At 46.2% G+C, this 18,140-nt stretch overlaps 3 protein-coding genes across 5 annotated transcripts in view; 2 read left to right on the plus strand and 1 right to left on the minus strand.

The window, feature by feature from the left end:
• Positions 1-8,691, plus strand: part of wdr47a (WD repeat domain 47a) — an 11,433-nt gene extending 2,742 nt beyond the window's left edge. For both annotated transcript variants that reach the window (XM_031855378.1, XM_031855380.1), the window contains exons 5-17: positions 792-923; positions 1,015-1,191; positions 1,271-1,782; positions 1,891-2,008; positions 3,171-3,355; positions 4,204-4,443; positions 4,534-4,597; positions 4,977-5,134; positions 5,472-5,641; positions 5,744-5,914; positions 6,024-6,155; positions 6,293-6,511; positions 7,105-8,691. In XM_031855378.1, the coding sequence (XP_031711238.1) occupies positions 792-923; positions 1,015-1,191; positions 1,271-1,782; positions 1,891-2,008; positions 3,171-3,355; positions 4,204-4,443; positions 4,534-4,597; positions 4,977-5,134; positions 5,472-5,641; positions 5,744-5,914; positions 6,024-6,155; positions 6,293-6,511; positions 7,105-7,247 (2,421 nt within the window). In that variant the 3' untranslated portion in view covers positions 7,248-8,691. The remainder of the gene's footprint in view (positions 1-791; positions 924-1,014; positions 1,192-1,270; positions 1,783-1,890; positions 2,009-3,170; positions 3,356-4,203; positions 4,444-4,533; positions 4,598-4,976; positions 5,135-5,471; positions 5,642-5,743; positions 5,915-6,023; positions 6,156-6,292; positions 6,512-7,104) is intronic.
• camsap2b (calmodulin regulated spectrin-associated protein family, member 2b) overlaps positions 1-10,192 on the plus strand; it is a 45,000-nt gene extending 34,808 nt beyond the window's left edge. Inside the window, exon 21 of the transcript XR_004213044.1 lies at positions 10,166-10,192. The gene's annotated coding sequence lies outside the window, so the exon portion shown is untranslated. The remainder of the gene's footprint in view (positions 1-10,165) is intronic.
• On the minus strand, positions 8,773-17,697 carry gpsm2 (G protein signaling modulator 2). 2 transcript variants are annotated; one of them, XM_031855381.1, is made up of 16 exons: positions 17,497-17,697; positions 16,641-16,679; positions 14,895-15,254; positions 12,651-12,872; positions 12,431-12,566; positions 12,201-12,340; positions 11,987-12,110; positions 11,705-11,820; positions 11,202-11,357; positions 10,989-11,097; positions 10,717-10,846; positions 10,555-10,631; positions 10,261-10,449; positions 9,927-10,086; positions 9,608-9,798; positions 8,773-9,477 (listed from the first exon to the last, which is right to left on the minus strand). In XM_031855381.1, exons 3-16 carry the CDS (start codon positions 14,957-14,959, stop codon positions 9,307-9,309), a joined length of 1,986 nt encoding a protein of 661 aa, XP_031711241.1. In that variant the 5' UTR covers positions 14,960-15,254; positions 16,641-16,679; positions 17,497-17,697; the 3' UTR covers positions 8,773-9,306. The 2 variants fall into 2 exon arrangements, with proteins under 2 accessions (XP_031711241.1, XP_031711242.1); XM_031855382.1 differs by lacking the exon at positions 14,895-15,254.
• Positions 17,698-18,140: the final 443 nt, after the last annotated feature.

Consider the following 18,140-nt stretch of genomic DNA (forward strand, 5'->3'; position numbering starts at 1 on the left):
GTGTGTGTGTGTGTGTGTGTGTGTGTGTGTGTGTGTGTGTGTGTGTGCGCGCGCGCGCGTGCGCATCAACAGCGGCTGCATTTGCATGCAAGGAGCGTTGTGGCCATGGGCCTCAGTGCAGTCAAGGACTTATCTGGATTAAGCTGTTTATGTGCACCTCTGATACTGCGCAATCGACTGTCCATGTTAACAAGCCGTTTTACATAATATGTCTGTTCACCTGTGATGTACCACCCACCCACAGATGATTTGGTCGAAAAGGCAAAAGAAAGTGCGGCCTTCTGCTGCCCCCTTCCTTTTTGTCTGAGCTCTACATTGCATTTCTCACAGGGGGACGGATGGGTGCCCCAATAGCAACAATAATAGTAAGCAATGGAAGCTAATGTGCTTTTTCCACACATGCTGAGACTCTTTATATTCAGAACTCATTCTTTCTTTTCTCCTCTTACTCTGTGGGCCTATTGTCACGTGGCATGGCAGAGCTGCAGCTTGTGACACTCTGGCCTATTAACTGGATTAGGTTAGACGTCTTTGGACATCTGTATTAGTGTGCAGAGGGGTGTGTATTAGTTGTTGTGATGTCGATTGTGTGTTGGCAATGACTTTTCCGGGTGGTGCAAGTCAAAAATCATCCCTTTGTGGCGTCTTGTACGCGATATCCTTGAAGCTGGTCTCTTGTTTTGTTTCCTCAGCCTCGTAACATTCTCCGGTGTGCTGCTGGAGATAAAGCTGCTGTTGAGAGAGAAACTTCTAATCAGTTAACTGTAACAATTTCATGTTTTTCTTTTTAGTTGGAGTTCACCATGCAGGAAGCAGTCAAGTGTCTCCACGCCCTGGAGGAGTTCTGTCCCACCAAAGATGACTACAGCAAACTGTGTCTGCTCCTCACACTGCCTCGCCTCACACACCACGCTGAGTTCAAGGCAAGATACATGAATGATGATCCAAACAAACATTTCAGCAGTATGAAATGCATGGATGTTGACTTCTTATTTCCCTGCTGGTGTCCTGCAGGAGTGGAACCCGAGCACGGCCAGGGTGCAGTGTTTTGATGAGGCCTGCAACATGGTAGCGGACTTCATCCCTGCAGACAGGAAGCTGAGCGAGGCTGGATTCAAGGCCAGCAGGGATCGACTCTTCCAGCTGCTCCTTAAGGGAGTCCTCTACGAGTGCTGTGTGGAGTACTGCCAGGTTCGGACACACTAAAATCCTAACAGAAATACCAGTTTCCAGATTCATTTACATTTGTTGGGTTTTATTTTGTGTGCAGAGCAAGGCGACCGGTGAGGAGATCCCAGAGGGCGAGGTCCTTCTGGGTGTTGACATGCTCTGCGGTAACGGCTGCGACGACCTGGACCTGTCTCTACTCTCCTGGATGCAGAACCTCTCCCACACCGTCTTCTCCTGCGCCTTCGAGCAGAAGCAACTCAACATCCACGTGGACCGCTTGGTCAAGCCCACAAAGACCGGCTACTCCGACCTCCTCACCCCGCTCATCAGCAAACTGTCTCCGTACCCGTCCTCCCCGCTGCGCCGCCCCCAGTCCGCTGATACCTACATGTCGCGCTCCTTGAACCCGGCGCTGGACGGGCTGTCGTTCGGCCTGTCTGGCCAAGACAAGAGAGCGGGTGGCGGGGAGATAGCGCCAGGCAAAGGGGTCTCTCCCATGTCCCACTCCTTCGCCAACTTTCACTACCCCGGAGCAGGAGGACAGAGCCTGAGCAGGAGCCTCATGATGGAGAGCTCTGACTGCCACAGCATCTTTGAGGAATCCCCTGAAACGTAAGAGTTTGGACGGGACCAAGTTTTTTTTCCTGTGTCTGGTTTTACGCAACACCTTTGTCAGATGTCTGAGATAATCTGTTCCTGTTTTGGGTTTTCTCTGTGAAGGTCTAGGACAGACACGCCTGTGGATAAGATGATGAGTTCGGGTGGAGCTCAGAACCTGCGTCCTGCCCCAGCTCCGGGCGAGGACGCTCCGTCACCTGGCTCCGGAGACAGGAATGAGGTAAACATTGGCTTTGCTTTTTAACCCGTTCGACCTGTTGTGCGTTTCATATCTGCCTGCATTGTTTTCTGTCCTTGGTGGGTGTTGCCTTCACTGAAGGTCTATATATATATATATATATATATATATACATATTTGAATGTCTGTGTACAGACACATGGATGTTAGTTATTGTAGTCTGTTGTAGTTCTTCACAATTCATACTCCTTTCGTCACAACCCAGATTTGAACACACAGACATGATACACATATTTTTAAAATTCAGTGTGACTTACACTTTCAAAAAGTCCAAAACAAATAACAGGAGTCCATAAAGCCCCTTACACATCTTAAAAGAAATCTCCTTATGACTCCAGATCTCCTGAGAATAAGACGCCCAGGTTGATCTGGTTCTAGGTCAGTAGGGACATGTGGCTCAGGAACCTAGGAGCTTTACCAAAGAAAGAGTCATTACAGCCCTCATGTTGCCTCAAAACATAGTATCCCCTTCTGTGTGTCTCATGCTCTCTATTCTGGTCCCGTTGTGCAGCTCAGTGTGACGTGTTAGTGCTTTGTACTGCCTTCCCCGTCACCCTAGAGACACATAGAGGCCAGAAGCACACTTGGGGGGGGCTCTGTGATCTCGTAGTCGCACTCCTCCTACCCTCTCTTTCTTTGTTCTCCTCTCTGCCCTCCGTCCCTTTTTTCGAGAGTGGGCACAGTGCCAGTGTCTCTCCCCTCCCACGAACCAACAGTTCCCATCAGATTGTCAGGACAGGAAGCAGAGGACAGAGAGGGGAAGTGTCCTGTCCTCAGCTCTCAGTCTCGTCCTCCTTCCTCCTCTAATACCTGGACTGACAGCAGAAGTGGGCGGAGCAGGGCTCATCTGGCCACAATGCTGCCTTTGATTAGTGTTAATAGGAGTTGGCAGTGACTTTCTTCAGAAGTTAACATGCTTCACTGTGTGGTATGGGTGTGTGAATAGAATGCTTTGTATGCGCTAAATTGTTTCCACGTATCCTTGTTCATTTGTACATACCTGTGTTCATATTTTCCATTTCAGTTTTTTCTTCTCCAGAGTGACTTTATCTGCTCTCTAGAGTGAATTGCCCAACAACAGATTCAATGCATAAATTGATATAACCAAACAACAGGGTTTAATGACATCATGTTCAATCCTCAGCTTCGTGACTCAACAGAGAAGTACGAGGAGTACTATCGGCAACGCCTCCGTGTGCAGCAGCACCTGGAGCAGAAGCAGCAGCAGAGGCAACTGTACCAGCAGATGCTGCTGGAAGGAGGGGTCCAGCAGGAGCCCCCCCCGCCCAGCGACATGCAGCACAGCCTCACAGAGAAGTTCCTCAACAGGTACAGACACGGCGAGAGAGATGCCTGTCAGGCAGGTGGTGTGCGTCCATAACGCAGAGAGACACCTGTCAAGTCAGAGGGCAAACTTCCTGAAAGCAGTTTGCCATTCTGGTGCAGCTTGTCTGAATTCACTTGCTAAACACCGTATCGCTTTTAATAACTTCATACAATAGAGGAGCAGCTGTCGGACAAGGAGAAGTAGAAGTGTTAAGGCCCTGACAACAAAAAGCCCCATGTGGCTTTTTTCCTAGCATGACACCCCCCCAAAGAAACCCGCCTCCTGTCCACATTGCACCATCTGTGGGGATGAGCGACATCACATCACGGGGGACTATCGCACCATGTGCGTTAGTTATACACAATATGAGACCCAGACTCCACTCTTGAACATGTACCATGGCAACCTAAGCATGCTTCCAAAAACCCCCACAAGAGTATATTTAGCTATGAATCTGTGACAAAAAATGACGATTGGAAATGTGTTAATTTTTGCTCTGTCAGCAGGACAAGGGCCCTTTCATTTGTCCCCTGAGAGTTCCTCCTGTCCTCCCTTTCCCCAACCTCTCCCCATCTCTGTACCCTCTGCATTATTCACAAGGGAAGCTGTGCATAATTACACCATTACTCCAGTTTTCTTTTGTCCTCTGCCCCTTTGTATCGTAAACTAGATTTAACTGAGTCAACTCAGTCAGCGTACTGACAGCCTGTTATGTGAAAGGTGAAAAACCTTTCTCCTTTTCCAAACGGTAAGCACAAGATAACTCGGATAACATGACGGAGGGGGGGACAGGCTGAAAGACTTTGTGGAGCTCATGAATGTGTGTGTGCCTGTGTGTTGGTCTCCTCAGGTCCATCCAGAAGCTGGAGGAGCTCAATGTGGGGATGGAGGATCTAGGCGAGGAGGTGAAGTCTCTGGCCCAGCAGTGTAACGGCAACGGGAACACGCCCACCTCTGAGGACAATAACAACCCTCCATCTGTGACACCGGAGCAGACCCGAGGGGGAGGGGTGCTCAGCAGCACCCCGCAACGCACCGTGGGGGAGCGCCCGGTTCAGCCTCCAAATGAGTCCCCTGTCGTCTCCCAGAGGTACTGTGGGTTTGATTCCTTTTGGGTTTCTTATACCGGAGTTTGTTGCAGGGTTGAATTTGATGATTGCTGTATTTATATTTTTCGCAGTGAGCAGAAACAGAAAGGAAGTCAACCATGTGACTCTCCAGGCTCCTTATCCCGAAGTAAAGAGGTATGTATGCACACGAGTAACACTCAAACAGTTCTGTCAGACCTGCTCTAAATAATTTATTACTCAACAAGCATGTCATCGTCTGCGCTGAATAATGAGCCTGAAATGAATCACACACTCATTTTCTCTCACGTTAGCGGTTATTGCTGCCACAGAACAATTGCTTCTATTTTAAAGTTGAGCACGTTCCCTCTTGTTTGTGTCACAGAACAAGACGATACGGTGTCATGCTCATTTGGCATTTGACTACGCAGATTATAACATGATTATATCACGATCTCAGGCCAGCATCGTAACATTGTGGATGTCGTAGGGTAGAGGAGATCAAAATAGATCAGGCCGCTAATTACACGTAATCTGTGTGTTCGTGTGTTTTCAGAGCGACAAGCCTAAAAGCCTGTTTGTGGCAGTGCACACTTTAGAAGATACTCAAGCCATTCGAGCCGTCGCCTTTCACCCGTCTGGATCGCTCTACGCTGTTGGATCCAACTCCAAAACTCTACGTGTCTGTGCTTATCCAGAAACATTAGACACGAGGTAAGGCCAATTAAAGAATTATAGAAATGATTGATGTGATGATGCATCCCACTCTTTTAGGATTCCAACCAAAGTTACCATGATGTGATTTTGTGATCCAGGGTACCCTACATGCAAAGCATTGTAGAATGTAGATGATACTGATTTTAAGGGCTTTTAATGGTCACCTGATAAGGAAGACTAACTGGAACATTTTTACTTTACAAGCTCTTTAGACTCTCAGGAAAAGTCATAATGGTTTTCTCAATCCTGAAAATCACCAGTATATAGTAGCACATTGTGTGAATGTTAACCAGTTTACTCATCTTTTCTTCTTCTTCACTCTTCCTCTCCTCAGTGGTTCAAGTCCAATAAAGCAGCCCGTGGTCCGCTTCAAGAGGAACAAACACCACAAAGGGTCCATCTACTGCGCGGCCTGGAGCCACTGTGGGCAGCTGCTGGCTACCGGCTCCAATGACAAATATGTCAAAGTCCTACCTTTCAGTGCAGAGACATGCAACGCCACAGGTACAGACAGTGGAACACTCCCGTGATTTTAAACTGGAGCATGGCTTCTGTTATCCTCATTTTCGCTTGTGTGTGTGTCTCTCTCTCTCTCTGCGCCCCTAGGCCCCGACTTGGAGTTCAGCATGCATGACGGCACCATCAGAGACCTGGCCTTCATGGAGGGTCCAGAAAGCGGAGGGGCCATCCTGATCAGCGCCGGAGCTGGAGACTGTAACATCTACACCACCGATTGTCAGAGAGGACAGGGTCTGCACGCCCTCAGCGGACACACGGGTACACTGTGACTGTCTCATCCATCCAAAACTCCATGGAGGTCCAAAACAGGACGTGGAGATGAAGGAGAGCTATAGATTGCCACTGACAAGTATGTGTTGCTGTTTAGGTCACATCCTGTCTCTGTATACGTGGGGGGGCTGGATGATTGCCTCCGGCTCTCAAGACAAGACGGTGCGTTTCTGGGACATCAGGGTGCCCAGCTGTGTCCGAGTAGTGGGAGCTGCTTTCCATGGCTCAGGTATCACGTGTGTGTGTGATGAGTTTGACACTAGAAGGAACTCTGCTTTCACAATATGAGACACTTCTACTGGTTCATATCTTGTTTTTTTTACAGCTACACCCCCTTTTTTAAATCTTTTTTATTTTATTGTGCAGGCAGTCCTGTTGCCACGGTAGCAGTCGATCCTAGTGGCCGTCTCCTAGCAACAGGACAGGAAGACAGCGCGTGCATGCTGTATGACATCAGAGGAGGACGAACCGTCCAGGTGTACCGGCCGCACTCCAGCGACGTGCGATCCATCCGGTTCTCCCCCGGAGCACATTACCTGCTCACTGGCTCCTACGACAAAAAGGTCATCGTCAGCAACCTCCAAGGTGCGTCTCCTCTGCTCACATAGTGATGAGGGAGTAAGGATACATCGAGGACTGCTTTCATTCTAATGAGATATATTAATGTTAATTAGTGAGCTCTGAGGACGGAGCCAGGCTAACTGTCCCCCAGTCTATACTAAGCTGCAGCCACATATTTACTGTAAAGACGTGAGAATGATATCAATCTTCTCACCCAGTTGTCTGCAAGAGATATGAATAAGCAGGCAGCTACAGTGGATTGGCACATGAAGTTATCTCCCTGCACTGTACATTCAGTTGCTTGTTATTAGGTGCACCAACCTGCTTGATGTGTAGTTACACTGTATCGAGATCCCCGAGGTTTCATCACATTTTGGAGTTTGACATTGTTGCCGTTTTAAGTAAATATTCTGTACTTTCTATGAAGAAAGGGAGACTCTATTAAGAGTATTTGTTCCCCAACAACAAAAACAAAGTGATCATAATACTTGTACAGGGTTTTAATACTTTAATACTACTTAACCTCTTACAGGGAAAAACTGCTTTTAACCGAATCATTTCTGCGTCATGATTTTAAATCCGCCCGTCTGAGCTCCATTTCCTGTTTCTGTTGCTAGGTGACCTGACCAAGCCGCTGCCTCAGACCGTGGTGGGAGAGCACGGCGACAAGGTGATTCAATGTCGATGGCACACACAAGACCTATCCTTCCTCTCGTCCTCCGCTGACCGCACTGTCACACTCTGGACGCACAACCCATAACACACACGAAGACACACACACACGCACAGACAACCAGTTATAATCTAAAACACACACATTCCCCCTAAACCCTCCTCCTGCACCATCAACACCGTCGCACTCTTTCCACACACTTGACACTTACAGCTTGAAAAGCACACACATAGATCAACACACAAACGGGTGAATGGGCCTTTCACTTCTGTCTGTAGGGAACCAAAATGGATACTAACCTGTGACACATCAGAAGCACACATGCTGCATGTTCTCCCTCTTTCTTTCTTTACGTCACTCACATTTCACATCGTCACCTCGAGGGGTTAAACGGCAGGATCTTTCCTTTTCTTTCCTCACCATCACTTCACCTCCACTCGTTATACAGTTGCTGCACGTCCTTTTCACTGAGGAGTTGTTGAGATTAGACAGGACAGAGTGCTTTGTTCATGATGGTGCCTTCCTTGAGTTCTCAGTTTCCATACGAAAAATGTAAAAGCAAACCAAACAAACTAGATAATATGGTCATTTTTCAAGATCAAATTTTGTTAAGTCATCTTGAGAAGTCCTACATTCCTTCGGCTTTTGCGTGTCATTGTCTTACAGCTGGTGTTATGCTGCTATCGTTTTGGGGAAAACAAGTTTAATTTATAGCGTGAAATGTCATTTTTTCTCAGTGTGTCAGTCAGTAGTGGGCTTTTCCTATCAGGAGGCTGATTCTGTAGAAGCCCTATTACCAGCTGTTGCTTCCCCGTGGGATGTGCTGATGTCTAATGTTTAACAGTATCCACTGCATTGCTACAACTCAAAAAAGTGTAAATTAGCTCGTGCAGTTGTTTTGAATTTGAATTCCGTGTCTTTTTTGCGCTGAAGCTGTTACAGTGTCTCGCGGTGGCTTGCTTGCAATGGAAGGTTGTTATTATGTCGGCGTCAAAGGGAAACGCAAAGTGTAATTTGTGCTCGAGTGCCCTTGCATTCGGGTGAGGAGTCTTCAGTGTTCACAAGCTTTGGTTTGTCTCCTGCTGTAACACGATGACAACGGTAGGTGGCAGTCTTTGCCCGCAGCGAGGGTCTAACCAATACGCACAAAGAAATCTGAATGGACGCAACGGGTGTTTCCATATTTATTTAGAACCAGTATTTGGGGCATATGCATTGTGTTCTTTTCTTGTATTTTACATGTGCACTTTTTCTTTGAACATTTTCTTCTAATATTGATTTACTTACAAAGATGCATATTTTATGTTAATGTATAGTATATATATTGTTTTAACAAATAAGGCCAAACTAATACGTACATAGATGTATTTATTCGAGTTGTGTTTATGTATGTACAGCTACTATGTTTTTGAAATGCTAGTGGCTCTTGTATTAAGCCTTTCTAATTCTTGTTTTTAAAAGTGACTTAAATTAATTCAAGCTAACTCGAGTCTGACTGCTGGTACGTTCAATAAAGTGTCTTTTACACAAACTGGATCTTTTCTGTTTCGTTCACATCGAACATTTTAAAAAGCCAAAGCAAGACTAAACATTTAGTACAAAGAGCATAAGGGCCGTACACACACGGGTTAAATTTATTCTTTTATCAAATAGTTTGCTCAAAATACCATTTCCCCAGCCTGACCTTAATAACCCCCCCCCCACACCCTCACATATAAACAACATAAATGGAAAGAGTGCTGTACCGCTGTGCCCACACTGACTCAGACACCACTGTGAGTGAAACCACATTACTTCATAGTGGTGAGACGGCAAAATCACAACAATCATTAAAAAAAGTACAATAAATACAGGCATAACGGCAGTGGTGTATTGAAAAATACACACAGGGTGAAATGAGTACAGAAGGATAAAAAACACTTTTGTCCCTGATACTGCTGAGTTAATTTGAGATTTCTTTCATACCGTATACTACATATAATGCTGACAGTGCTTTGTTTTGTCCAAAAGGACACGTGTAAAGATACACAAGGCTTTCTTGTGAGTGACCACCTCTCGCTGTCCATCCACATCTCCACGAGATGAAAACAAAGAAAACCCGGCTGTCCCTTTTTTTTTTTTTTTTTTTTTTTTTTTAGTGCTTTGTTCAGTTGGAGCCGGGCCTGGCTGGAGCTGCTGGCGGCAGGGTGACGCGCTGCTCGTCCATCCGTTTGGCCTGAGAGCGCATGATGAGGCTGAAGAAGTCCTCGTCTGGTACGGTCGGCCCCCGCGCTGGTGGAGGGGGAGGGGCGCAGCGCTGGTCATCCAAGCGGGACCCCTGGTGGTCAAGAGGAAGGAAGAGAATTTCATGTTCCCGTTTAGAAAAACTTCTTTTGTATTAAACGTACTGTATGCTTATCATCGTACAGGAGACGGTAGCGCCGTATATATTTGGTCATGTCGGGTACCTGGCACTTGACGAGCATGTTGAAGAAGTCGTCGTCAGGCTCGGCGTTGTCTGCGTTGGCCATCAGGTGGCTGAGCACGGCCCGGTTGCTGTTTTGGTTGAGCCTGAGGCCGGGGAGGCTCCCCCCCGCTGCTGAAGTATCCTCTAACCGCCGGCCTTGGGCACCAGAGACGTTGGCAGACTCTGATGCAGCTACAGACAGAGAGAGAGAATCGATGAAGAGCCAGAGGAGGAACACAGCAGGAGAAGTTTTATATCAGTGTGAAAAGTAAGACGCATTGTGAGGATTGGATGACTTGTGTATGAACACATGCACTCACATTTCCTGATGGCCCTGGGAGGCGACTCTGAACCGCTGCTTAGCGATAACCTGCTGCCCTTATCCTGTATTGAACAGCGCTGGTCATCCATACGGTTGCTCTGGAAACGGCTCAGTAGATCGAAGAAGCCCTCGTCTCCAAGCATGTCCGGACTGAGTCGCTGGTGAAGTACAAAAACCCCAACATGAGAAACGGCGTAACAGGCCTGGTCTGATGATAGCTGTAAGATACGAAATGAGGTGTGTGTGTGTGTGTGTGTGTGTGTGTGTGTGTGTGTGTGTGTGTGTGTGTGTGTGTGTGTGTGTATCAGCTGAATGCACGCTGCACTGTGTACCTTCTGGGGTCCCTGTGCGGCCGTCTGGCTGGTGTCCAGGGTGTTGCTGGTGTCCTGGAGAACCTTGCTGGAGCCTCCGGCCTTGTGCTTCTTCCCACGCAGACGGCTGACAAAGAAGAGCTTGGAGGAGCTTTTAACCAGGGAGGGTTTGGGCTGTTTGGTCAGGAGGTCACTGTTCCACTTCTGACCCTTCAGCGCACGGGAATGGATCAGTTACCACAATGTAGAACGAAATGAGGGGCGGAGCCACGATATTGGACCGTGGACTTTGTGTGACAGGAGAGAAGTTCTTACGTTTATCTTGTCTGGAGTCAGTTTCATCAGCTCCAGCTTCTCCATGCTGCGTCTTCTGCTCATCCTGGGCCTCGCTCCTAAAACACACAAACAATTACAACAATATAATCACCAGCTTTACAGACTACACTGTTTAAAGAAGACGTATAACCTGTAACTGACCATGCAGGTTGTAGTCGATATCCTTATTCTCTGACATAGTGGAGTTATTTGTGCTGTAACTGAGACCCAGAACCATCTGGAGATCAGATACATTCATACGTGCCGTCAGCTCCCCGCTCCTGTCTCCAGTCTTAAAAAAAAAAAAAAACACACACACAGAGAGGTTACTGAAGGATTTATTTTCCTGTTTTTGTAAAGTAAAACTGCTTAGAATAGTTTCCACTGTAAAGGAGAAGGCAAGGACAGAAGAATGCTTTTTTTGTATTGTGTACCTCTTTGCAGATCTCCAGGTGTTTCTCAGCAAAGTGCATGGCTTGGTCATGGTTCCCCAGTGCAGTGTAAGCATTGCCAAGACTCCAGCATGCACGGCCCTCCCCAATCCTGCATCAAAAGACACATTTAAACACATGTATAGGGTCGCGGTTAAATGTAGGGAATTCTTCTTCCCATAGTGTGTGTGTGTGTGTGTGTGTGTGTGTGTGTACCTGTCATTGAGGTCCTGGGCTATGATGAGGTGTTTCAGGTGGTAGTCTATGGCTCTCTCATAATCTTGCAGAAGTGTGTAGGTGTTGCCCAGACTGTAGCAGGCCTGGGCCTCCACAGCCCGATCCTTCAACTGCCTCGCCAGCTGCAGCGTCCTCCTGACAAACATGCAAACAAGCTGGTTCAAAACACAGCAGAGAGGAAGCAATATTTTCCTCTGGCTTCTTACATCTCAGGCTCACTTTCTCAGAAGACGTCCCCACAGTTCCCAAAGTCTGGGAAAAACATATCATGTAATACACAAAGGGAAGATCCCCTCATTATTTCCGCAGAGAGCCGTAAAACTAAAGCTATATATATGCGTTGTGGTGTAACACTCTTAAAAGTGGTCTTTCAACAGAGATGATTTGTCACACCACACCCAACATATCTTAATATGTAGCGGAAGAGAGAAACGATGAAGTGCAGTGTTTGCTCGGTTATCAGTGAGCAGACTGTGGCTTACTTGTAATGCTCAGCTGCCACTTCAAATTCCCCCAAAAAGATGAAGGCGTTTCCCAGGTTGCAGTAAGCCCGTCTCTCTGCTGAGCGGTCGCCAAACTCCTTGGCTATGAGCAAGCGCTGTTGAAAGAAAGGGACATAGAAACACATTTTAGGATTCACTGTAACTCATTACAGAAATAGGTTTTGACTGAGGAACAGTTATAATGCTTTAATAATAGAGCGGTGTTACACTTATGACTTTTATGACACTATAATGAAAGGGTCTTTTAGGGTTACACCAAACCTGTTCGTGAGAAGCTATCGCTTGGCGAAAGTTTCCCAGTAAGTAGTACGTGTTGCCCAGGTTGCCAAAGGTTCGACCCTGAGCAGCGCGATCCCCGAGCTCCTTCACTATTGCCAGGTTTGCCCTGAAAGAACACAAAAGCAACATAATTGGACACTAGCAGAAATATCCCCTGCACATATTCAGCAGTGCCACACACTGTGCGGCCACTTACTCGTAGTACTCGGCTGCCTTCCTCAGCGCCGTCATGACCTCCTCTGGGAAGTCTCCGGGCTCAGCTCCACTCCAACAGATGCTTTTGCCTTTGGCGTGGTACACATTCCCAAAGTTATACAAAGCTCGCGCCTGACCCACCTAACACACATCAAGGACAACCATGTTAGAGCTGAAGGTAGATCCCCCCCCCCCCTAATACACCACAGTATCACTACTGGGCTGCCTCACCTTGTCATTAATGTCTCTGGCTATGTCCAAGTGCCTCTGACAGCACACCACAGCCTCGTCAAACCGCCCCAGCACCTTTAATGTGTTGCCCAGGTTCCCACTGGCTTTGCCTTCTCCAAGCAGGTCACCAACAGTCCTATTAATTACACATTATGTTAATAACAATAAATATGGTAATGATCAGTTAGCGGGGTTGCGGGGGTTCTTGTGCAGCTCCGACCTGGTCAGGGTGAGGTCATGCCGGTGGAACTCCAGGGACTTAGCGTAGTCGTGCAGGTGGAAGTAGGCATTGCCCAGCTGGCTGTAGATGGCGCTGAGCACCTGCAGGTCCTCTGTGCCCACCTGGATGGCAGCTTCAAAGAAGGAGACGCCCGCTCTGTAGTCGCCGACCTTACAGAGACGCTCACCCTCCAACGCCAGCTCCAGACAGGACACCTCCATCCTACAGCGGAACGAAGCAGAGTCAGTCTGTCAGGTGGCGAAAAACAACGATCTGCTCTGTTCTCTGCTGCTTGAACCGGCTTCTTACTGAGCAGACAGTATTTAAAGCCCAATAATAAATAATTTGCGGTGAGGTAGATCTTCTCCGACTGAAATATACAGCCAACTGACTGGACTCTGCTCGCAACCAGGGAACAAAGCGTTCAGCCTTTGCTTAGAAAGAAGGCTTTGAGCTGCTTCCTTCCTTCCACCTATGGAGAACAATAGTTCAAACTGTTTGTTATGGTAGATCTCACATCCCCTTTGACATGCCTCAGAAAGTGAAGTGGGTTCCTTCTACAGTCAAATGACGCCAAGAGCAGGTAGAAATATTAAAGCGTACCGTTGGTTATCATTCCCCTGTTCCTTAGCTTTTGAGTTGTGCCTTAAAAGATCCACAAAAGCTCGTGTAGGAAATCAATTTCATAATGTAGGATATAATGTTCAACATGCAATCAGAATAGTGCTTTCTGAGATCACTGACTAACCAAGCCTTGCAGTTACAAAGCAAACATTGTTAGTCCGCAAACTTGTTTTTCAGGAAACTGCATTGTTGGGAAGAGCTCGGCTTCACACAAAGTCTATTTAGTTTGTTTATGTCAAGCTTTCCTCATGTACCCACCCGAGGTTTTGTCTGAAAGCTCTTCACAACAGACCCAGAAACACTTACATAAAGTCACATTCTAGTGTGGATATCTTACATGAAGTTATAGTTTAATAAGTCTATGGTGTTCTGTTAAAATGACACAAAAACACCAAACAAAGGAGCTTGTTTCGTCATAGGTTAGAATAGGTGAACAAAGTCAAACATTATAAACACAATAGTCGGTAAAGCTCATGTAATCAGCAGTCTTAGGCCTTAAATTAAAAAAGGGGTTTTGTCTACAACCAAGTTGCCAACATACTTTTCCTGTACTGTAAATAAAGTGGCAAACAGTAGCCTACCTGCTTGCTCTGTGTGTCTTACAACAACAACAACAACAGCAGCAGCACATGGAACTGCTGAGAGGCATCTACCAAGGTTTCCACAACAACAACTTCCAGGCTGCAGCTCCTTCTCTTTGTCTGAAGCATGGAGAACGCAAACTCAACTCAATGTACAAGTCTGCACTAAAGAAACATCAAATTTGTTGCTGATTTAAGTCGAAGACAAAAGTAAAAACAGCAGCATTCCTTTCCTGTGACATCAAAACCCATCTGCTATCATAGCATCACGCACTGGAAAACTTTTCAAGGGGACACGTGTGATGGTGTCAAAATATTAACTTCCAATGCATGGCAGCAAGGAAACTGCACCGTCAGCATATTGTTAGCTAATCTGCTCGTCTTTAAAGCTCTCTCTCTCTCCCCTGACCTGGTCACCTGAGATTACAGCTGCAGAGTCCGCACCCGACAGATTACGTGGGCTGGGTGCTAAATAGATTTATGAGACGTGTCAGGCACAAGCAGCCTCTGTAGTGAAGTTCAATGGAATCAAGTCATTAACAACAACCATCCCGACAGCAGTAAAACATATCCTCTATCCAAATAAAGTTGGACAAAGCAAGCAGTGATGAATTTTTCAGGGCTTGTTAAATATTGAAGACAAATGGAGCAAGTCACACCTGTTGCCGGAGCTCTTTCCCCAGGTATGTATGGACAGCTGGCTGATGGCTTTTTGGGAAACCCGCCTGCCTTTAAGTTAACAAACTGACAAAAGCACCGCGAGACAGTCCTCACGCTCTATAGTTGAACTAAGGTCTCAATTTTCAATTCCACCGTCACCATCACTTCATCAACAAGGAAACACCACATAAATAAATACCTAATTTATTACCTGACGCCGACACATCAAGCATTAAAAGAATTACAAATATAAGGAGATTTGTCTTCTCTTAACCAACAATTAATTAATTTAGAGCCCCTTCTAAAACTAAGTAGGGAGAGCAAAATGTTTAAATGTTCTCTACCACCATACCTCAGCTGAGAGAGGAAGTGTTCCTACCTGTAGCGGATATGAAAGGACTGCTCCTCATTCCCCGTGCTAACCACTGAGCCACTGGGATCCATTGATGTGCATAATATGAGGGAAAATCCCAGTTCCGTTCCCAAAAAAAAAAAAAAGAGCCAAGAAGAAGACAAAATCTTTGGTTAAAGGGAGTTGGAAAAGAGGAGGTAAACCACACGAGGAGTCACGAAATGTGGCAAAAGTCTGTGACCGTCCGTCTGCCGAATGTTGACAGGGGAAGGTAACCCCACGAGTGTTTAGACAGAAGCTGCAGAGTCCTGAGCGGCAGTCCACACGGCTGCGTTCGTGCACTTGTGTGTTTTCGCGTCACTGCACCTCAATCTCACCAGCGGCCCTCTGTGAAGACAACACAAGGATGCTGAACGTGAAGCCTCATTCTGGCCACACGGTGCCATGGCAACACCCACCCAAACAGCAGCAAGCACAAGCGGGGCAGGCGGAGAGTGAGAGAGCGTGAATGGATGGGAGGGGAGGGGAGGGGTCAACACGGGCAAGCTGTCAATCAACAGACGGTGACTCAACTCATCCAGGCTTCAAGATGTGCGCGTTGTGCTCTAAAGGCGAGCAAGCTATGGACGCCACATAATGCAACTTATGCAAGCAGACATGGCAGGAAAAGTGCAAATGCAAAGAAGAGGTAGTCGCTGGAAAGAAAGAGAAACCAGCAACCTGTTGCATAATTTATCAAGAAAAAGCTCACTAAATTAGAAGTGAAGCTCTGAGAGAAGCAAAACAAGAACCTCTGCTGTGCGTAATGCTACTTCCACCAAAGGAAAGGACAGCGATAAGCAAGCTACATGGATAAGATAGAATGCACCAAGTAAAGACCAGGGTCAACCATTACCTCATTTTTCCATGAGATCATATTAGCCACACCCATTTGTCCCCCAGATTTAACCCGTCAGCCCCTCCTGACACAGACAGAATGGGAGCAGACCACTTTGCAATTTGCAAACTGGGTCAATTCCCTATGCTAAATGACAGGGAAGGCAAACAAACAGTGTGTATATTTGAAAACGTTTCAGAGACTGTTAAAGCACGTGGCACTGGCACATGAATGGCATTGCATGTTATAGATCGAGGAGACATTTTACAGTTTGGGGCCTGCAATTTGTTTGGAGTTCTTGTGTTTTAATCAACCCGTCCTGAACATAAAAAGAAAAGGGGATTAAAGCATCACCGTGCCCAGCCTAGACTTCCTGTCGCTACGTGAACGTGAACAGGAATAACACAAGCTAAAGCCCACGGCTTTGGGAGTCTGTGCAGTACATGTCCCTGCAAAGTATTATAATCACCAATTGATGTGTGCCAGTGCTGGTGCAGCCTTTTCCACCATTGTATGCCAACTGGGTGTGTTTAACAGAGAGCTGCCCTGCTCACAAAGCTACAGTGAGCCCGAGCAAATGTGTAACAGGAAGATGTGATCCGTGACTAAAAGGAACATCAAAGGAAACAAAAGGTTGTTTTTTTATTGACAGCTTCTCGGCAGGTAATCACTGACTCCTCGTGTCACAAATAGGACATGACTTCACCTTAAACACATGGCAGATGTGATCTATTTTCATTGTGCTCACGGCCCATTGATGCACTAAAATTACTGCTGCCACTGAGAGCAAAATCTAAATATGGAAACACCACTCATGCATTACAGCATGAGCCAGCGAAAAGCCTGCACGAAAACAAAAAGAAAGAAACAAACTGCATAAGTACAGGGATACTGACCGGTAAGTCTTCCTCACAGGAACAGGAAATCTGGGAAGCCTGCAAGGAAAAGTGTTGTGACCATGAATAAACTTACACCTAAATATGCTGCTGTTGCGGTACTTGGTAAAGTGTGTGAACATTTTAGTATTATGGACACCATGATATAGATAGTATATAACATTAAACGTAAACTGAATACTTGGTGATTTAGTTCTCCGGGTGATATACACACACTCAGCTGCCGGTTTATTAGGTTCAAAAACCAGGTAAACCTAATAAACAACTCAATGAGGGAAGACCACATATGAGAAACACGTCCCACTATAACGATTCATTTCAACAGCACCTCAAACTACAGCCTCCTAGATGAGCAGACATTTGAATCCACACCTTTCTGTTTTAACAACAACTTACTTTTAGCTAAGTGTACCTAATAAACAGACAACTGAGTGTACAAACATGCCATAAAGGTCTGGGTGATGTGAGTGTGTGTGTGTATGACTTTATAGCAGTGTATTACCATATCAATTAGTGCATGAAAGTGGACATAACAATGTAAGACAAGTACAGTTAAACCATGAGTTAAACCAATCATGATGTCAACTATTTTAACTATATTCATATAGGACGGTTTAAATACTACATCATGTGTTTGTGGTTCTTATTGACATTTCATATGAATGTAAATATTAAGGATTTTAGCATAACTCTTCAGTGAGGAAGCTAGAAAGAGAGCATTGTGAACACCATACGTTCGTGACGGGTAAGAAGTTTAACACCAGCCACAATGTCAGGCATACATTCACCCCTCACTGGTTTCAGTATCGCATCCAGATAAAGACTAGCAAGTTAGCATGTTAGCAGCTAAACTTACGTTAGACGATCCAGTTCGAACAATGGTGACTTCTCCTCTTCTTCTGTTTACTTTCTCACAAGAATAAAAACACAAGGTCGGTTTACAAACACACACACAGACGTCTGGAATTTAGGGACAAACTGTACATGCAACCTAAACGCTACATTATCCTTTTGAAAAAGTTCGAGTTAACTTCCATGAGAATGAAGCAAAATTGTATGGATGTGCACTACCCCTGTGTGTTTTCGCCAAGTAGCCAATCAGGAGACGACATTCAAAGGTAGCCACGCCCCGAACGACAGTCATTGGACCAATGGATTCGAAAAAACATGACGTTTCATTATCTGGCTGTCAGTGCCAGACAAGCAAACTTCGTTATGTTACATTTTAACACCGTTTTGCTTGCAAAGTCAGCACAAATGACTACTTGGCCGCTGTGTGTCGGTAAGTGAGGTGAAGTTGCAACACTCCCCTAACTCAAACCCTATGAAAGTCTCTCAATAAATACTTAAAATACAGAGGTTGGTCGTTCAAAACTTATTTTGCTCGCTAACAAAAACTAGTTTCTTCAGTAGTTGTTTTGGTGGAGGTTACCCAGCAACTAGACTCCGCCTGTACGCTGGCAGCCCGGCTCCAGACGCTCAGCGCCGCCGTGCAGGCTA

The sequence above is a fragment of the Anarrhichthys ocellatus genome, unplaced genomic scaffold (assembly GCF_004355925.1).
Source record: "Anarrhichthys ocellatus isolate YVR2014 unplaced genomic scaffold, GSC_Weel_1.0 scaffold15, whole genome shotgun sequence".
Lineage (NCBI taxonomy): Eukaryota > Metazoa > Chordata > Actinopteri > Perciformes > Anarhichadidae > Anarrhichthys > Anarrhichthys ocellatus.

Excerpts from the sequence above, each read along its gene's own strand:
- gpsm2 (XM_031855381.1), bottom strand. The coding sequence starts at position 14,959 with ATGGATCCCAGTGGCTCAGTGGTTAGCACGGGGAATGAGGAGCAGTCC. Across the intron at positions 12,111-12,200 it reads AAGGCAGCCGAGTACTACGA|GGCAAACCTGGCAATAGTGA; the intron begins GTAAGTGGCCGC and ends GTGTTCTTTCAG. Across the intron at positions 9,799-9,926 it reads TCCCAGGGCCATCAGGAAAT|CTGCATCAGAGTCTGCCAAC; the intron begins GTGAGTGCATGT and ends CTCTGTCTGTAG.